The 19,178-nt window shown below is 36.0% G+C and overlaps 1 protein-coding gene across 2 annotated transcripts in view; it reads left to right on the forward strand.

The window, feature by feature from the left end:
- ldlrad4b (low density lipoprotein receptor class A domain containing 4b) overlaps positions 1-19,178 on the forward strand; it is a 65,392-nt gene that overhangs the window by 41,373 nt on the left and 4,841 nt on the right. Inside the window, exons 1-3 of one of the 2 annotated variants that reach the window (XM_051131958.1) lie at positions 1,231-1,548; positions 14,778-14,932; positions 18,735-18,785. In XM_051131958.1, the coding sequence (XP_050987915.1) occupies positions 1,479-1,548; positions 14,778-14,932; positions 18,735-18,785 (276 nt within the window). In that variant the 5' untranslated portion in view covers positions 1,231-1,478. Of the gene's footprint in view, positions 1-1,230; positions 1,549-14,777; positions 14,933-18,734; positions 18,786-19,178 lie in introns of those variants that run through there. The other variant, XM_051131957.1, reaches the window with a different exon arrangement.

Below are 19,178 nucleotides of genomic sequence, written 5' to 3' on the forward strand. Positions count from 1 at the left end.
GGATTTAAATACATCATTATTATTATTATGAACCAGGTTTAAAATGCAGTGCTTAATTTTATACAATATGCAACAGGGGGTCAGGTCCCTGCTACATCTGAAAAATACCCCAAAATGTTGAAGATCCCTGCTGTATAGACAGATTTTAGCATAGGATGAATAAGTGGAAACACAAGGTGGCACTGTTCATCAGAAAGCAACATAAAACCTGTTTGGTTTAACTTTTTTTTTTATTTCATCATAAAAATTTGTATAATTTTTTTCGCTAATATTTTTAACCTTAATGTTCTTCATTATATTTTATAATGTAGAAAAAATATGGTCTGCTAGGTTACATAGTGGCAGGTCTCTCTTACCTCCAAACCAGCACCGGTAGCATTAGCATGCTGGGAGAATCCACCTCATTGCCCCAGAGACTTCCTCCTCAGACAGCCATTCAAATTCAGACTTGACCCCTAAACCCCCCGACTCTGTCTCTCCCCCATGTCTGCTTTAACGGGGGATGTGTCTGTCTGCATATGTGTGTCGAGATTGACTCGACTTCCAGACTAGACCTCAGACAGATAAATGTCATTTCATTCCCCTGAGGCCTGAATTGCTAGCTAGTGGTGAGGTTTTAAGTTAAAATTTCATTTCAGCATCCCTGACCCCGCCAGAAATGATGATAATGTTTATATTCTGTGCAAAAAAAATATATATATATATATAAATAAATATAAATAAAAAAAAAAAAAAAAAAAATATATATATATATATATATATATATATATATATATATATATATATATAATTACTTTTTTTAAATGGTAAGAAAAGTCAACTTTATGACATTTCTCTAAATTACAGACTATTTAGCACCTCTTCCTCCCCTTTGGCCCAGTGTGGATTCGGGTGTATTGCCTTGCCCCACAATAAAAGCCCATATAGCTGCCAGGTTATTTATAGACAGACTGTAGGGGCTGTAGTTGGACGGAGGGGGGCTGTAGTTCTGGACACATGTGCTCTGTGTCGCCAGACAGCGGGGTCACCCCAAGGTCAGCCCCCTACAATGCTTGCCTTGACTGCTTGTGTCTGGCATTAATGGGGAGGTGTAACACTAGACACCCGAGCACTGCGCTCGACCACCCCCCCTCAGCCGGTCACCGTCAGACCAGCCGTGCGTGCAAGTAGACTCTTGCAGTGAAGGGAAAAAAAAAAAAAGTGTGGGGGTGTGCAGGAGGGGGTGGAGAGAAGCTCCGTCGGCTTGATCTCACAAACACTCAGATTTTTGTGTTCAACCGGAGGGGTCAGAAAAAGAGATAGAGAGCGGACGAGTTCAGTTTAGTAAGTCAGAGTGAAGTGAAGCGGTTACCCGAGAGCATGTAGTGAAAAAAACAGCATGTCAAGGCTGTTGCCGAGGGCTTTCAGTCTCAGCGCGAGCTGTTGGACGTGCGCACACCGGCTGGCTCGTGCACCGGTTAAAGTCTCCCGCGTACTCCATGCGAAACCTCACCGCACCGGATGGCTCTAACGTCACATGCGGATCCCAACTCCAGGGAATGGAGATTTGTGAGTGTTTTACTGTTTTTCCTTCGTGGCTAATTATGTCAGACTTTGCGTTTTGACGTCTGTAAATGTGAGAGTCTAGTTAAACTCTGTGTGTTTTATTTAATTCCGCCTGCAGTCTTGTCTGGCTGTCAGCTCTTATCAGCTGCTTCACTCGCGTTATGTTTCCGTAAATGTCTGATCTCGGCTCTCCGCCGTCTCCGCAATCTGTCTCTGAATGCGTCTGGTACGCAAACCCAGCAGACAGTGTTTTAACTCGAGTCTGGAGCAAATGTCTCCTGCCTTCCGGACTTTATAAACAAAGCGCCCACAAGACGACCGTCTAGGGGTTGCGTGCAAGCTTTTATGGAGAGAGAGAGACATTTGTTTATACTGACAGCGTATTTATGATATATAATTCTTGGTAATTGAAAAGTTGAGTTTCTTTTTTCTGGTGTTCCCACTGTCATTTCATATGAACTATTGACAGTAACTAGTATTACGAATACAAATTGTCATCTTGAACTCTTTGTAAGAGAATTGTTGAACCTTATTTAGTGGTTACACTTTGTTGCCTTGTTAAACATTTGTTTAATAGTTCTATAGTTGTTGATCATATTAACTATAGTTTTTGCCTAATATCATTACATAAAGTTGTTGTTTCTGTATAAATTGAACTACACTTGTTCAAAAGTTCAGGGTCAGTTTTTTGTTTTAATTCATCATTTTATTTGTTTTATTTAGCAAGGATGCATTAAATAGATCAAAATTGTCAGTAAAGGCTTTCGTAATGATAAAAAACATTTAGATTTCAAATAAAAGCAGTCCTTGTCCATGCATCAAAGAATCCTGAAACAAATGTGTCATGCTTTCACAAAAATATTAAGCAGCACAGCTGGTTTTAACATTGATAATGACAAGAAATATTGCAAATCAGCATATTAGAATGATTTCTGAAGGTCATGTGACACTAAAAACTCCCATCACAGAAATAAATTACATTTTAAAATGTATTAAAATAATTTAACTTTATTTTTTTTTTAATGCAGTCTTGCTGAGCATAAGAGACTTCTTTTAAAACATCTTTTGAACAGTGTTAGAAGGGTGGTGTTTTGGCCAATAACTGTGTTTACCATAGTAAGTTATACTTGTTTATCAGTAAAACCTCCTTTGACTGGAATGTCTTGGCAACAAAAGCATGTTTGGATGTAGAATTTGATATTGCATTAAGATTTGGCTGATGCATTGTGTAATATTTTTAGTATTTCTGCTCGTCCGTCTGTCTGAAGCTTTACTGTCTGTCTAGATCTGATGTCGGTGTTGTGTTCTGGTTTTTGCATTTTTTGTGCCGTTTGCTGCTTTGGCTGGCCTTTCTGTAAACACAGTCTCTTTCTCTGTTCTTGGAGTGAAAAGTTCATATTCTGTCTGGATCATAAATTATGAATTTAGTCCTGGGGAATTCCCGCACAGTAGGTAGAAAAGGCCTTTCAGTAGTTTTTCCTGCCTCTCTCACAGAGACTCTTCACATATGCTTCTGCTAAACATGAATGTATGGTTTTGAATTATCTTTTGAATTTTGTAGTGCATCCACATGCACCTTAAAACATCCCAAAAGGTGAGCTCTTATGGGAAAGAATTATATTGTTGGCCCTCAGATACTGAGCCAAACAGATTGTCTGTTGGAAAAGCAGCCTCTCTTGCAGTCATGGCTCCACATTGAGCTCAGCATACTGAAAGCTGGGCCGGGTTAAGCAGCCCCGAGGTGCCACTATGAATTATTGATAAAGGCCAGTGTCGTCATGCCAGTCTGAGTGCTTTTGGCATTACCCAGGATGATCCTGATGCCCACGCACACTGCCCTGCTCTAACAAGAGTAGCCTGAGCTCAGTTTAACTCAAATTTTGAAATTTAGCTGATAATCAGTTTGACCAATCTGTAATCTGACCTTTAATATTGTGTCTACTACCTCTATTGATTATTGGCCTATATTAGTACTGTGGTCAGTACTGAATACTTTCCAAACTGATACTTAGTTGTGGGCAGTTGTTTTAGATCAAATTTGCCATCCTGAAATCCCTTTTATTTTTTTTTTTCAAAATTCCATTTTTTTTTTTCCTTTTTAAATTTTTCTGGATTTTTTTTTTTTTCTGTTTTAATTCTTCTAGACTCTGTTTTAATGGTTAAATAAAGTATTAATCATAATAATGAAAAATTGAAATGTACATAATTTAACAGCAGTTTATTACATGTTTAACAAAAATGTAACTTTTAGGACCCTATGAAATATGTTTATATAAATATAAATATATTTTGTTTAATTTATATATAAATTCTAATTTAAAAAAAAAATCTGTTAAATAATTTTTCTGGTGAATATTCCTTAAAAATAATGTTTCATAATAATTTTATTAGTAGTAGTACTATCATTACATTGAGTAATATATTTCTGTCACAGTTTCTTCAAGTTAAACCAAACTTTTATTTTGATGGGTGGCTGGGAAGACCTCTGGTTTCTGTTTGTATATGGCTTGACAATATTTTTTCTCAAAAGAAACGGTAAAATTATCATAAAGTGACAGAGCAGTTTTATTCATATTTAATATTCACAGACAATATATTGTATAGTGCTTTTCTAAAACTTCGTCCCACCTCAACAATTTAACTTTCTTTTCAACTATTAATTTAAATTGAAAAAAAAAAAATGATAGTTCATATATTTCATACTGAACATAAAAATTGTGATACCTACAATTATCTAACATTAATTGGACATTTTACAAAAACTACTGTTTTGAGATTTATTTATTTATTTATTTTAATTTACCTCATTATGATTAATTTATATTGCCTTAATTAAAATGGTTTTGAAAGAGGTCTCTGATGCTCACCAAGGCTGCATTTATTTGATTTAAAAATACAGTAAAAAAAATATTACAGACTTTATATTTCTATTCTATTATTATAATATACTTATTTGGTTGCTTATAGGAGAAGTTCACTTCCAGAACAAAAATTGACAGATAATTTACTCACCCCTTGTCATAGAAGATGTTCATGTCTTTGTTTCTTCAGTCTTAAAGAAAGTTTTTTTGAGGAAAACGTTTCAGGATTTCTCTCCATATAGTGGACTTCTATGGTGCCCCCGAGTTTGAACTTCCAAAATGAAGTTTAAATTCAGCTTCAAAGGGCTCTAAACGATCCAGCCAAGAAAGAAGGGTCTTATCTAGCAAAACGATCCGTTATTTTCTAAACAAATTACAATTTATATACTTTTTAACCTCAAACCCCCCATCTAGTCTAGCTCTGTGTGAACTTTGTGTATTCCGGTTCAGGACAAATCTTTTTTCTCCAACTTCGAAATCATCCTACATCACTGTTTTACCTTTTTTGTAAAAGGCGTTTGATCTTCTTTGCACGTTCACCAAATCCTGAAATGTTTTCTTCATAAAACCTAATTTCTTTACGACTGAAAATAGAAAGACATGAACATCTTGGATGACAAGTGGGTGAGTAAGTTATCTGTAGATTTATGTTCTGAAAGTGAACTTCTCCTTTAAAAAAAAAACATTTCTTATTATTATCAATGTGAAAAACAGTTTTGTGAAAACTGAGTTTCTTTAAGACTCTTTCATGAATGGAACGTTGAAAAGAACAGCATTTATTTACAGTAGTGCTTACAGTAGAAAAGATTCTTTTGTCCGCACATGTCTTTGTAAGAGATCTTTCTCCAAGCAAGACCCAAACCTGTAACTTACTGCATATCAACAGCCTGTTCTGCTTGAAGCTTTTAAAAGCAGCAGTGCAGCTGGTGCAGGATCCAGCCTCAGGGAGTGACTCATTAGCCACGACAGCCCGAGTAAACCACAAAACGATCTGTGCTTCGTTAGAAATCCATACTTTGTTCTTCTTAGCGTTAAACGGGACCACCCATGAAGGACGAAGTTTTAATAAGGCGGAGGGTGTGGCTAACAACAACAACACGGCTTTGAGGAATAAAGACCCGACTTTCTTCCTTCCTTCATCCCTCTCTCCGTCTCTCCCTTTCTCTTTCTCCTCTCGCTGAACCCGCTCTTTGGAAATGTCACCGGTGAACTCTGTCCCACCCGAACTTGAATGTTCTCAGATGCAGTAGTGTGATTCTCACCGCCGAAGTTCATCCTGCAAGTTCAGCTGGCGGTCATGAAGGAATGTTTTAGAAAGCGAGGCTTTTTTCCCCTCCCTTCCAACAGATCTTCAGAAACTCCCTTCATAGCTAAGTATGCCCCAAGGCAGACTGTTCCGCTCCTTGCACCTTTTTAAATGAAATAAAGACGGGAAAAAAACGTGTCTGGCAAGGTTTTTATAATCCTGGTCATGGTTGTTAGAGTTTGTGGGTTTGGTGATCTGATGTTTAGACCACGACATGCGTGTTTGGGTCTCCACACCTCTTTTGGTCACGTCCATCCTTAACCGTGGAGTCCAGAATAAGCTCTGGTTATATTTGGCTCGTGCAAACTATGATTATAATAGCTGAATCTGTAATTATACATTGTCACAAGAACAGACTCAAAATGTTTCCAAAGACGAAATATGTGCTTTTTCACCGCAAAGTCATCCCTCCCCCCCCACGTCTGCGTTCTTTTTAAATAATCTTGTTATTGATGGTGAAAGCTCCCGTGTGGCATAGCTGCGGAGACCGGGCTGCGTTGGCGAACGTGGCAGTGGCACCCGGTTCAGATTGTCTGTGCTGTTTGTTTGATGGTTCCTCTGCATGGCTGGGCTGGATGCCCACTCTCCTGGTGCCCAGCAGGGTGCCAGTCTGCCAGCTTGTTTTGTGTTGTTCTCTCACTGTCCCTGCATGCCTCTGGCCTTTCATTTCAGCACACAGACAACCTGTGTGATCGCTCCTTCACAAACGCCCTCAGACAGGTTTGTCAGACCTTTTTGGAAATTTTCCACTGGAGCGCCAAAAGGTGTGCGCATCCGTAAAGCAAAACGTGGCGTATATGAAACGCCACGTTAAATCAGATCCTAGGCGAAGAGTTCTTCGTATGAAAGATGCATGGATCTCTGGCAAGTAGTAAACAGTCAAAACGCTCATTGCCGTCTCGCTGCTGACGCTCTCAATTGCCTGTCAAAACACTTGCATGTTATGTAGGAGTGTCCTGACCGCGATAGACACGCTGACAAACAAAATCACTCTACTTGTCAATTTAATCCATCTCTTCAAACGTCCTCAGCAGTGGAGATTTAGCCTTAGGTTTTGGTTTGTCTTGTGTAATGATGTATTTCCTGTTGTAAAATAAGCTGTCTAGCCTGCAGATAATCAGTCCTGGCTCTGTTACCAATAGGTCTCGATGATTATATAACAAGCACACAACTGGCAGATTTGTTATATGCACTGCCATGCAAAAGTGTTTTTTTTTTTTTTTTTTTTTTTTTCCCCACAGGTTGAATTTATTTGTAAATAGTAATAAATACTGTGAAAAATGCTGTAATACTGTAAAATATAATTACAATTTAAAGTAACTGCTTTCTAGTTGAATATATTTTATAATTTGGATGTGGATGTACTTTTTGAGCTTCAAAATCTCAACCACCATTCACTGCTGCCATTATAAAGCTTGCAAGAGCCAGGACATTTTTTGTTATAACTCCAATTGTATTTGTCTAAAAGAAGAAGGGCATGTACACCTACATGTAGGATGGCTTGAGGGTGAGTAAATCATGGGGTAGTTTTTATTTTTGGCTGAGGTATCCTTTTAATACAATATTATTTGTATGGGCCATTTTACAGTATTGGTCAAAAGTCAGAGTTGGAAACATCTTGGAAAAAATGTCTTATATTTTTATTTCTAAAAGATATTTCAAATGTAATTTATGTGATTTGTTGTATTTTGAATCCAATTTTTCTTTGTAAAAGAAAAAAGTTAATCATACTTATTTCAAAGTTAAGGATTCATTAGTTTGAACCAAAAACTGTCATAACATCTTAGTTGATAATTCACTATACTTAATTTCTGACAAAACATCCCATGTTTCGGTAGTGACTACACACATTCGATAGCAACCACGTCAAATTACTGAATTTTAACTAACTAAAACACTACTAAAACGTATTAAAATACAAAAAAAGCATAACTGTACTAAAACTTTGTTTATTTCACCCAAATGTGAGAATTGTGTGTTCTCTTTTGTCACTACCGAAACAATGATGACGTTTCGGTAGTGACATGAAAATGCGGGACACTTTGTTCACATAAAGTTTCTTAATTTACAAAGAAAATATTGAATAAAAATTTAATATAAATGTGTGTGTGTGTGTGTGTGTATATATATATATATATATATATATATATATATATATATATATATATATGTATATATATATATATATATATATATATATATACACACACACACACACACACACATTTATATTAAAAAAAAATAAATATATATATATATATATATATATATATATGTATGTGTATATATATGTATGTGTATATATATATATATATATATATATATATATATATATATATATATATATATATATATATATATATATATATATATATATATATACGTATACGTATATGTATATGTATGTATTTATATAAAAAAAAACGTTTAAAAGAATCAAAAAGATGCTTTTAAAAACTAAAATTACAAAATTACAAAAGTTATTTCAATATTTTCATAAGATAAAATTTAGGGGTTAGAGTTTTGAAAGTACCCAATAAATGATGATTTTAAATATTTTAATCTTACTGATATTTTAAATATTGTGGGTTTCAATAATAGAAGGACCTTAGTAAACATCTGAGATTTGAATACCTAAATGCTTTTTAAATGTTTTTTTGGTTGTGGGAAAGCAGTTTGCACCAATACTGTAAAATATGCACGTTGAAAAAACCTTGGAAAAGTTGTACCTTTAGAGCACTGCCACTGCAGACAGATTCAAGTGGATGTCTTTGCATGTCGCCTTGTCATATTTCTTATAAAAAATAGTTCAAAATGTGTGCTGCAACCAGCAAATCCCAATCCCTAGTTACCATTCTGGTCTGTTTTGTCCTTATTGCATAGTTGAGTTTAGTCTGTTGTTGAGTAGTAACGCACTGTGTTGAATGTACACAGCGGGCATGGTTTGACCTCAGGTAAGCACACCTGTTCCTGTTATTCGGCACTAGTTTGGCATGATACAGCGTCTGGTGCACGGTGCCCATCTCCCAGACCGTCTGGAGGAGCTGTGTGTGTGTGTGTGGCACTTGGTGTTATGTGTGACGCTGTTAATTATTTAGGATTAGTGTGTTTGTAGCATAAAGCATCTAGACAGATCTGGCTACAGCGGGAGGTCATTCACACACACACACAAACACACATATACACACACCTCTGAATGTTAGATTAGAAGGAGGGGGGGGTCATGTGAACATGAGTACTGTCTCACACACACACATACACACACCTGCTACAATCCTTTAGGGTATTGCATGACATTTGTACAGTTTACTACTTTCAAGAAGTTGCATCTCTCAAGTACTATCTGTGAGTGTTGCATTCCTTCCGCTATTAAATTGAGTAGTATGTTGCTGGTGATGCGTTTATATGCATTTTGTTCTGCGATTTCACTGAACAGATATTCAGCCTTGAAAAATACTAGAGTGGAGCTCAACCATTCACAACCACTGATTATAACATGTATAAATATGAAAACTTCTGCTTGACAATCAGATTTCTCTGTGTCTGTATCAGACATATACTTGTCATAAGCTATTCCATAAAGTGGCCGGGACATAATCGACTGTGGCAGGAAGTAATGACACCTACGGATGTGACCTCCATCTACTCTACTGAATATGTCACCTTCAAGAAACACTTTGCTTCGTTCCATCTACAAATCTCTATTCTCTGCCTCTCACTCACACACACACACACCTTCGCTCTCCGTCTCTCTCAACCCCCCCCCTCCTCCTCCTCATCACCCACACACACTCTCTCTCTCTCTCTCGCTCTCGTCTGGTCTAGCGCTTTCTGTCTGCTCTGCCTGGTGACAGAACGGCCTGATGGATTTTGATCCTCTCTCTGTGGTCTGCAGAGAGAAACTCAGTCTGTGTATGGCTAATCTGCAGTCTGTGATACCCAGACCCTCCGCTCATTTGTTCACGCTCTCTTTCTGTCTCTCTGTGATTGGCATAAGAGGTCAGTGTTAAATAGGACAGAGAGTGTGTCAGTGGGAGAATTGGACAGGACATAGTAACAATCAAAGAACACTGTCACTAAAGCACTGTGCAGACGGGAAACGTTTTCAAACGTTGAGTGTTTTAATGTACTGATTTAAACTGGATTTCGATCTCTGAAGTGTCTTGCCTAGATGTGGGTGTTACAGAAAGTCATGTGCTCTGGATGTGAACACTATGAAAACTAATCGAAATAAACAAAACCTACAAGGTGGCATGGTGGTCTGAGCTGGTCATTAGCTGATCTAAGTGGGTCATTAGTTAGTTAACAAGCTACGGTGTTCCAAAAACCAGCTTAATCACCAGAAGCTGGCGTGTTGCTGGTCCAAAAGTATCTACTGACAGCTTAGACCAGCTAGAAACCAACTATCATGTTCCAAAAGCTTTTAGCTTAAATAGATAGTTCACCCAAAAATGAAACTTCTGTCATTAAAGGAGAAGTCCGCTTCCAGAACAACAATAATGTACTACAGATAATGTACTCACCCCCCTGTCATCCAAGATGTTCATGTCTTTCTTTCTTCAGTCATAAAGAAATTGTTTTTTGAGGAAAACATTTCAGGATTTTTCTCCATATAATGGACTGAAATGGTGCCCAGAGTTTGAACTTCCAAAAAAATTCAGTTTAAATGCAGCTTCAAACGATCCCAAATGCGGTTGTAAATGATCCCAGCCGAGGAAGAAGGGTCTTATCTAGCTAAACAATCGGTTAATTTCTTTTAAAAAATACAATTTAAATACTTTTTAATCTCAAACCCTCGTCTTGTCTTGCTCTCCCTGAACTCTGTGTTTTCTGACTCGCTGTTAAGACAGTTAGGGTATGTCGAAAAACTCGAAAATGAACCGAAAAAAACAGTTCAGGCAGAGTAAGACAAGATGAGCATTTAAAATCAAAAAGTATATAAATTGTATTATTTTTCTGAAAATAACCAATCGTTTCGCTAGATAGGACACATCTTCCTCGGCTGGGATCATTTACAACCACATTTGGGATCGTTTGAAGCCGCATTTAAACTGAATTTTGGAAGTTCAAACTCGGGGCACCATATCAGTCATATGGAGAAAAATCCTCAAATATTTTCCTCAAAAAACAACATTTTCTTACGACTGAAGAAAGACAGACATGAACATCTTGGAAGACAAGGGGGTGAGTACATTATCTGTAAATTGTTTTATTATTTACTCACCCTCATATTGTTCCAAACCCGTAAGACCTGTGTTCATCTACGGGATGCAAATTAAGATATTTTTGTTGAAATCCAAGAGCTTTCTGACCCTGCATAGACAGCAACGCAACTACCGTTCAAGGTGTTATGAGTGGTTTTTACATTGCTATCTGTTGCCAAGTTGTTCAGCTTGGTTGCTTGGGTGTTGTTTGTAAGAGTTACCCTGAAAGAAAGTCTGTGAAATTTGTCTGAGCAATTAAGCACAGTGAGGTCCAGAAGTCTTGAATGCAATTGAGAAAACATTTCTGCTTTGCATTTTTTCTAGTTTAATAGTTTTTTATTAAAATTATTTCATCTGCATGGTGAAAACATAATTGAAATTTTTGTATGATTTTATCATTTGAGCCAGTGCTTTTGTGAGAGCAAGAAAATCTGACCTTTTGTATAAACAAGTTCACATGGTCAGTGTCACAAATATGCTTAGATATTTGATTAACGACAAGAGCTACTGCAGAATTGTAAGTGTTTTTATCCATTTCCTTGTTAAATTAGATTTTCAATGTGGACTCTCAAATCCCCACTGTACATTTAAAAAGACTTGCTTTGTTTCCTGTATTTTTGATCTAAAGTCGGTGGAGCAGCTCAGCGTTCATGGACGGTTTGAAGCCTGCAGTGATTTCGTATTGTATTGATTCAGTTCCAGTCTGATAGGTTTATGTTTGTAGTCTTATTTGTTCTTACCGGTATTCTGATCTGAGTCTCATTCTATCTGTCTTATCTGCCCTCCTGTCTGATTGTCACTTCCTTTGTCTGTTTTGCCTGGCTGCCTGTCTGTGTCCTCTTCTCTTTTTGTTTTTTTCCTCTTCTTCACCCTCCCCTCTGCTCTGTCTCCCTTTTTTGCTTCCTCCTCTTATGCCCTAAATTAGGAGAGAAGTGTTTGTTTCTTTTGATGTGTGAGTGCCAGTATCCCGTAGTACTGCACTGCAGGCAACAACTCACTCTTTCATTCTCTCTTCGTGACACTCTCACTTTCAGCCTTTCTGTTCGGTTTACTCGACTGTACCAGGTTCCAGAACAGTCCCTCAGCGCAGTTGGTGGACGTTTCATTTTTGTTGTCTGAAAAGCCTGTGCGTTTCCATCTGAGAAACAGTTTTGGTCTTGACTGAGAGAGCAAATGTGAGGCCAGCAGGGTGTTCCTCATGTTCAAACAGAATAATTTTAAGAAAAAAACCATCAAGCTGTTTACCTTCATCACTTTGGTTCTTACAGACCAGGATATTGGAATAAAGCTGGTTAATGAAACAAACTGTGGTTTCATCATTAACCACAAAAAAATTAATTTCTTAGGTGAAAGATGTTCTTTTACTCACCCTCATGTCATCTTAAACCTGTATGCCATTAGTTGTTTTAATGAAATATGAAAGGAGTATTTTAAAGGGGTCGTGAACTGCCTTTTATTATTTTGTACTGTTCTCTGATGTCCCCTTATAATGTTATCAAGATTTTTATATCAAAAAACATCATAATTTAGAAGTAATAGGCTATTCTCTGTCCTATTTTGAACCCCCTCTGCAGAACGCTTTGTTTGAATAGGCGTGGTGGATTGTAGACTCAGAAGTAAATGCCCACTGCTATGATTGGCCAACAGCGTCTTTCCTCATAGACGGATGCTGCAGTGATTTAGGTCAAATTCGCATAAACACTCAGTACATGTCAAAGGATCTATAATAACAGGCAATGCAGTAGTGCCTACATAATAAAAACAGTTACACACACTTATGTGGTGCAACATTACTGTCGGATCCAATATAGTCGGCACAGCATCGTCTAAACATCCCACGTCAAATTGTTCCTTGTTTGTAAACAAATCTGTGGTAAAATTAAATGAACAAAGGACCAAGTTCTCACTGAGGCACTCTGGAATTGCATTAAAAATAAAGTTCACTCTTTTTTTTAAATGTTGGGATCATAAGGCGACGCAAAGACACAACGTCGTAATTGGTGAATTAGTGAGCGGGGCTAAACAGGCAATGATGTAGAAACAGGCGTTGATCTTCTGTGGTGGCGATGTTTAGCCACACTATTACATCATAGAGTGGCACATTCAATAACCTTTTGTTTTGGCAGACTGGCTGCAATATAAGCTGTTTTAATACTAACGAGAAAGTTTTGAGTTCTGAAACTCAGAGGATGTTTTTATAGTGTACAATGACTACTTATATGTCAAAATACCAAGGGAATTTTTGTTTCTCGGTTCATGACCCCTTTAAAGTATCTGTAAAAGCATGGCACATCCAAAAATGAAAATTTTCATTATTTACATATTACCCTCATGTCGTTCCAAACCTGTATGACTTTTTTGTCCCTTCAGTCAGTGGGGTCCAGTGTTTTTGAAGCAGAAACCCGTACAGATTTGTAAATTATTTTCATTTACTTCACTTTAATCAGTTTTTTTCATGCGGCAGTTCATAGACCAGAGCTTTCAAGATCTCAAAACACTATTAAAGCAACAAGTCATATTTCATATGACTTCTGCACTATATTCCAAGTCTTCTGAAACTTTATAATAGATTTATAAATAAGCCGTTATTAAAGCTCAAATCAAATATGGTGCAAATATGGTATAAAAATATTATATAGAGCCACATAACTTTGACAGAATTATTTTGTGTTCCATGGAATAAAAAATAACATTGGAATTACATAAGGGTGATTTTAAATAATAGCAAAATATTCATTTTGGGGTGAGAAATTCCTTAAAGAACAAGGAGAAACAGTCTACAGCAAAACTTAAAGAGATAGTTTATCCAAAAATGACAGTTCTGTCATTAATTCCTCACTCTTGTGTCATTCCAACCCCGTAAGACCTTAGTTCATCTTCAGAACACAAATTAAGATATATTTAATGAAATCTGAGAGTTTTCTGACCCTGCATAGACGGAGACGCAACTACCATATTCAAAGCCTTGAAAGGTAGTAAGTACTTTGGTAAATTGTCCATGTGACATCAGTGGTTCAACTGTAACGTTATGAAGCTAAGAGAATACTTTGTGCGCACAGAAAACAAAAAATAACTTTATTCAACAACTTCTCTTCTGTGTCAGTCTTTGACACCTGTTCACAAGAGTACCATTTAGATGCGTTGCTGGCTATGCTGGGTCAGAAAGCTCTCGGATTTTATTCAAAATTTCTTAATTTGTGTTCCGAAGATGAACGAAGGTCTTACGGGTTTGTAATTTGTAATATTCATTTTTGGGTGTGCTATCCCTTTAACTGGTTGCTGGCTTTGAAATATATAATAGTATGCATTTATTTTATTTATTTTGCAAAAAAAATTTAATTCTCATAGCATGTGCAGTTTAAAATTACGCTACAAACTTATAGAAGAGGAGCAGAGGCAGGTGTGCGCCAATCCAAGAGCTTTGTCTCAAACGTTTTGCACCTTTGCACATTTATTGCACTTTTTCCACGGATTTCTATGACCTCCGATGCAGCATATAATAAAGATTTTTTTTGAAGAGGTATAAGCCTAACTGTGTGCGGATCTTAATTGTTTAAAATTATGAACAGGAATAAACAGGCTTTATCTAATTTCTGGAGCTAATACATCTCACAGAAAGTCTATACTAGCCATCTTGCTTTAATCCAGTGATCTATTTTCTTTCTGTTGTCCATGTCAAACCAAAATGGCTCTCACCTTTTTTTTTTTTTTTTTTTTTTTTTTTTTGGCCAGATGATATCACCAAGTTTGGAAACTGTAGTCATCTTTGATGTTGATTTGACTCTGCTGCCATCTTTTGGTCAAAATGAGGTTCAACTTTTTATCTATGTTCTAAACTCTTCATGTCGTCTTGTGTTGCAGCTGAACTGGAGTTTGTGCAGATCGTGATCATAATCGTCGTGATGACTGTGATGGTCGTGGTGGTCGTGTGCCTGCTCAACCACTACAAACTCACCACGTGGTCGTTCCTGAGCCGGGCTAGTCAGGCACAGAGTCAGGATCTCTCTCTGCAGCCGGTAAGACCCTGTCTCACTCTCTCTGTCACACTAACCACAGCGTGCATCGTGGTACTTTCCATAATGGCATCTAGGGTGACGCGGGGGAGAAAAGTCACGTAAAATCACGGTTGAACCACTGATGTCACACTGACTATTTTAACAATGTCCTTGCTATGTTTCTGTGCTTTGCTGTCTATGCAGGGTTGGAAAGCTCTCAGATTTCATTAAAAATATCTTAAGTTGTGTTTTAAAGTTTTAAACGAACGTCTTATGGGTTTGGAACGACATGAACGACAAGAAGATGTAGAAACAAATACCAAGGGAATGTCAAAATTCCAAGAATTCCACACTATTACATCATAGAGTGGCACATTCAATAACCTTTTGTTTTGGGAGACTGGCTGCAATATAAGCTGTTTTAATACTAATGAGAAAGTTTTGAGTTCTGAAACTCAGGATGTTTTTATAGTACAATGACTTCTTATATGTCAGAATACCAAGGGAATTTTGGTTTCTCAGTTCATGACCCCTTTAAAGCACCTGTAAAGGCATGGTACATCCAAAGATGACAAATTTCATTATTTGCCCACCCTCATGTCGTTCCAAACTTGTATGACGTTTTTGTCCATTCAGTTTTTGTCCAGTGTTTTTAAAGCAGAAACTCGTACAGATTTGCAACAACATAAGGAGAGTAAATTATTTTAATTTAATGACAACTAATGACAGAATTCTGTCAACAATTCTGTCAACAATTAATGACAGAATTTTCATTTTCTCTTTAAACACTTTGACAACCTTCCGTAAACTTTTTTTAAAAATATTTAGATGAGCCCTGGATGATAATAAACAAAAAATATATGTTAGAAGCGAGACCTAAAAGTTCACATGGTTCATATGGAACACACAGGTTGCCAGCAATTTCCTGTCTCCATAAAAATAATAATCGTGTTTTATTTATACGGAAGCTTTCTAAAGCCAAACGTTGCTTTACAGAGCATGATAAGGAAATAATAGGAAAATAGGAAACAGCATGATGAGCAGTTAACTACAAGAAGCAGAGAAATCGGAAGAAAATGGATGTAAACAAAATAACGCAAATGCAGTGTGGTACGAAAACAGGAAACCAGAATGATCAAAATATTTTTGTAAATTAGCAGCAGACTGAAAAAGATGTAATCAAAATGTCACAATATTTTTATAATTCTGTTTTGTTTAATGATTTAGGGTATTTTTGAACTGTATGTATTTATGACAGTAGTTGAACTTTATTTAGACTTTTTAAATGTTCCTTTTAAAGTGTTTAAAGGGATAGTTCACCCAAAAATGAAAATTCTGTCATTAATTACTCACCTTCATGTCGTTCCAAACCCGTAAGACCTTCGTTCATCTTTAGAGCACAAATTAAGATATTTTTGTATACTTTGCACACAAAAATGTTCTCGTAGCTTTATAAAATAAAGGTTGAACCACTGGTGTGTAAGTATTTATATATATGTCATAAACATCACAGTTCCCTGACATGTTTTTCTGAGCGGTGAAACATCAATTTCTAATACTGAATAGATGAAATTTTCACCTGCTGTGTCATCTCTAAGCCTTGTTTGGTATATCTTATGCGCTGAGCTTTTATCTTAGAAAAGAAGAAAACAGCAGGGCCTAAAAGTCTCTTGAGTGGTGTGTGTGTGTGTGTTTACTTCTGGAAAGGTCTTCTTTGTGTCTAATCCAAAATAACTTGCAGCAGTGCACTGAGCTGATGAGAGGGAGCACTGCATGTGTGGGTGTCTCATCTCACCCCAGGGATGGTTTTCAAACGTTTGCGCAGTTTCCAACCAGACAGGCAGTGGGAAATTAATTGTACATCATTTATCTTAATTCAAAAATACAAATCACTGGTCTGAGTCATGCCCTGAAGGTTAGTGAATGCATGAGGTTTGAGTTGTTCACGCTATGGGCAACTGGACAGGATTTTCGTGGAAAACCGAATGCTGCATTAGGGCATATTACATCTTACTGAATGCACAACACGATATATATTAGTCCTTCAGAAAGGCAGTGTGTTTTGGAGGAGACACAATGGAGGGTGTCCCTCTGAGACCAGGGCATGTTGATTACATTCAGCAGTTCTGTCTAGACGCCAGTCAAACTCAGACACGCGCAGCCCACTGCAGCACCCGGGAGAGACTGCTAAATGACTGAGACTTTTCATTTTCATTCATGAGGGAACGCGAGGGGGAGGGAAGCAAGCAGCGATGTCTGGGAGAATGTTATACGCTGGTTTTGTTTCGATTTTTAATTAGAATGGATACATGTAGCCAAAGAGCCTTTTTAGAGTTTAACAAATGGGCTCTGTCTGATGTTTTTATTTTTTTATTTTATTTTTTTAATTTTTGCCTTTTTTCCCTCCAAATGTCTGTCGTTTTAAATATGGATATTATTAAGGTTTAACAAAATGATTATATATTTTTGTTTTTCTCCAAATGCATGTCATTTTAAGTATAAATATGGATATTATTTGGGTTTAACAAATTACTTATTTTATTTTATATTTCATTTTTTGCTTTCCCCAAATAATATTTATGGATATTATTTGGGTTTAACAAATTGTTTATATTTTTATTTTATATATATTTTATTATTATTATTTTTATTTTTTTGCTTTTTTTCCTCCAAATGTCAGTCATTTTAAAGATAAATATGAATATTACTTTGGTTTAAGAAACTGATTATTTTATTTTATTTTATTTTTAGCTTTTTTTCTCCAACTGTCTGTCATTTTTAAATATGGATATTATTTGGGTTTAACAAATTGGTTATTTTATTTTATTGTATTTATTTATTTCAGTTCATTAATTTATTGGGTTTTTTTTTTTGCTTTTTTCCCTCCACATGTCTGTTATTTTAAATATAAATATGGATATTATTTTGGTTTAAGAAACTGATTATACTATTTTATTTTATTTTTTATTTTATTGTTTTTGTTTTTTTGTTTTTTTTTCCTTCAAACATCTGTCATTTTAAATATAAATATGGATTTTATTTGGGTTAATAAATTTTGTTTTTTTTTTTTTTATATATTTTGCTTTTATTTTAATTAATTTATTTTTTCTTTTCTTTTTCTTCCTCCAAATGTCATTTTAAATATAAACAAGGATATTATTTTGGTTTAAAAAACATGATAGATAGATTTATTTATTTATTTAAACATATATATTTTTTTCCTTCAGATGTTTCTCATTTTAAATATAAATATGGATATTATTTGGGTTTAACAAAAAAAAATGGTTATTTATTTATTGTAGAATATATATATATATATATATATATATATATATATATATATATATATATATATATATAGTATTTTATATTTTGTTCATGTTTATTGTTTTTAAAAGATGCAATTTAGATATGGATATATGTAGGCACAGAGCATTATTAGTTTTAAAAATGTGATGATTTTTTTTTATAATTTGATTGTTTTCTGTACTTCTTTGCATTTCAAAATGCCTGTGCCATTTTAAATATGGATAGAATTAAGGTTGAAAATATATAAAATTATATATCAATGAAATGTATATATATGAGGACTCTGAACTTTAACAGTCAGATTGTTTGATTTAGATTTTTTAGTCTGTTCATTTATGACAGTGGGTGAACTATAGTTTGTTGATTTGTTGTAATTTGTTGTTAACCAAACAATATTGCATAGTTATGTCAAATATTTCAGTTTCAGTATTATTTGATTTTTATGGTCAACTATGCTGTCTTAAAATAATTCTGAATATTACAACTGTGAAATTTTTTTTCTCCTTGTTTGTAGGAGGGTTCTCTGTGGCCATCAGATAATGGGCTGAGACAAGGAGCATCTGAGGTGAGCTGAATGTTTTGTGTGTGTGCGTGTGTGTGTTCGGCCCTATACTCCAAGGACCTTGTTTCAAGGGTTGTTGTTTTCCTTGTATAAGTGGCATGTCTGCCTGTAACAAGCAGTGAAGTCTCCTCAAGTGCGTGTCGTCTCTGTGCCCGTGTGTGCCTGTGCCTCTCTCAGTGTAGGCGTATGTGAGGGAGGAAAGTCTCTGAGACTGTGTCTGTGAGTGATAGCACTAGTATAAAATGTAGTGTGTGGAGAGAATACATGCATATATATATTCCTTGTTTGTGTGTGGTGGTGTGGGGGGTTCTCTCTCTCTCTCTTTCACCGGGATGCAGGCTCTCAGCACTTCATTAATCTCTCACCCTCCTCTGGCAGCGTCTAGACGGTCGTCTG

The sequence above is a fragment of the Labeo rohita genome, chromosome 16, assembly GCF_022985175.1.
Source record: "Labeo rohita strain BAU-BD-2019 chromosome 16, IGBB_LRoh.1.0, whole genome shotgun sequence".
Lineage (NCBI taxonomy): Eukaryota > Metazoa > Chordata > Actinopteri > Cypriniformes > Cyprinidae > Labeo > Labeo rohita.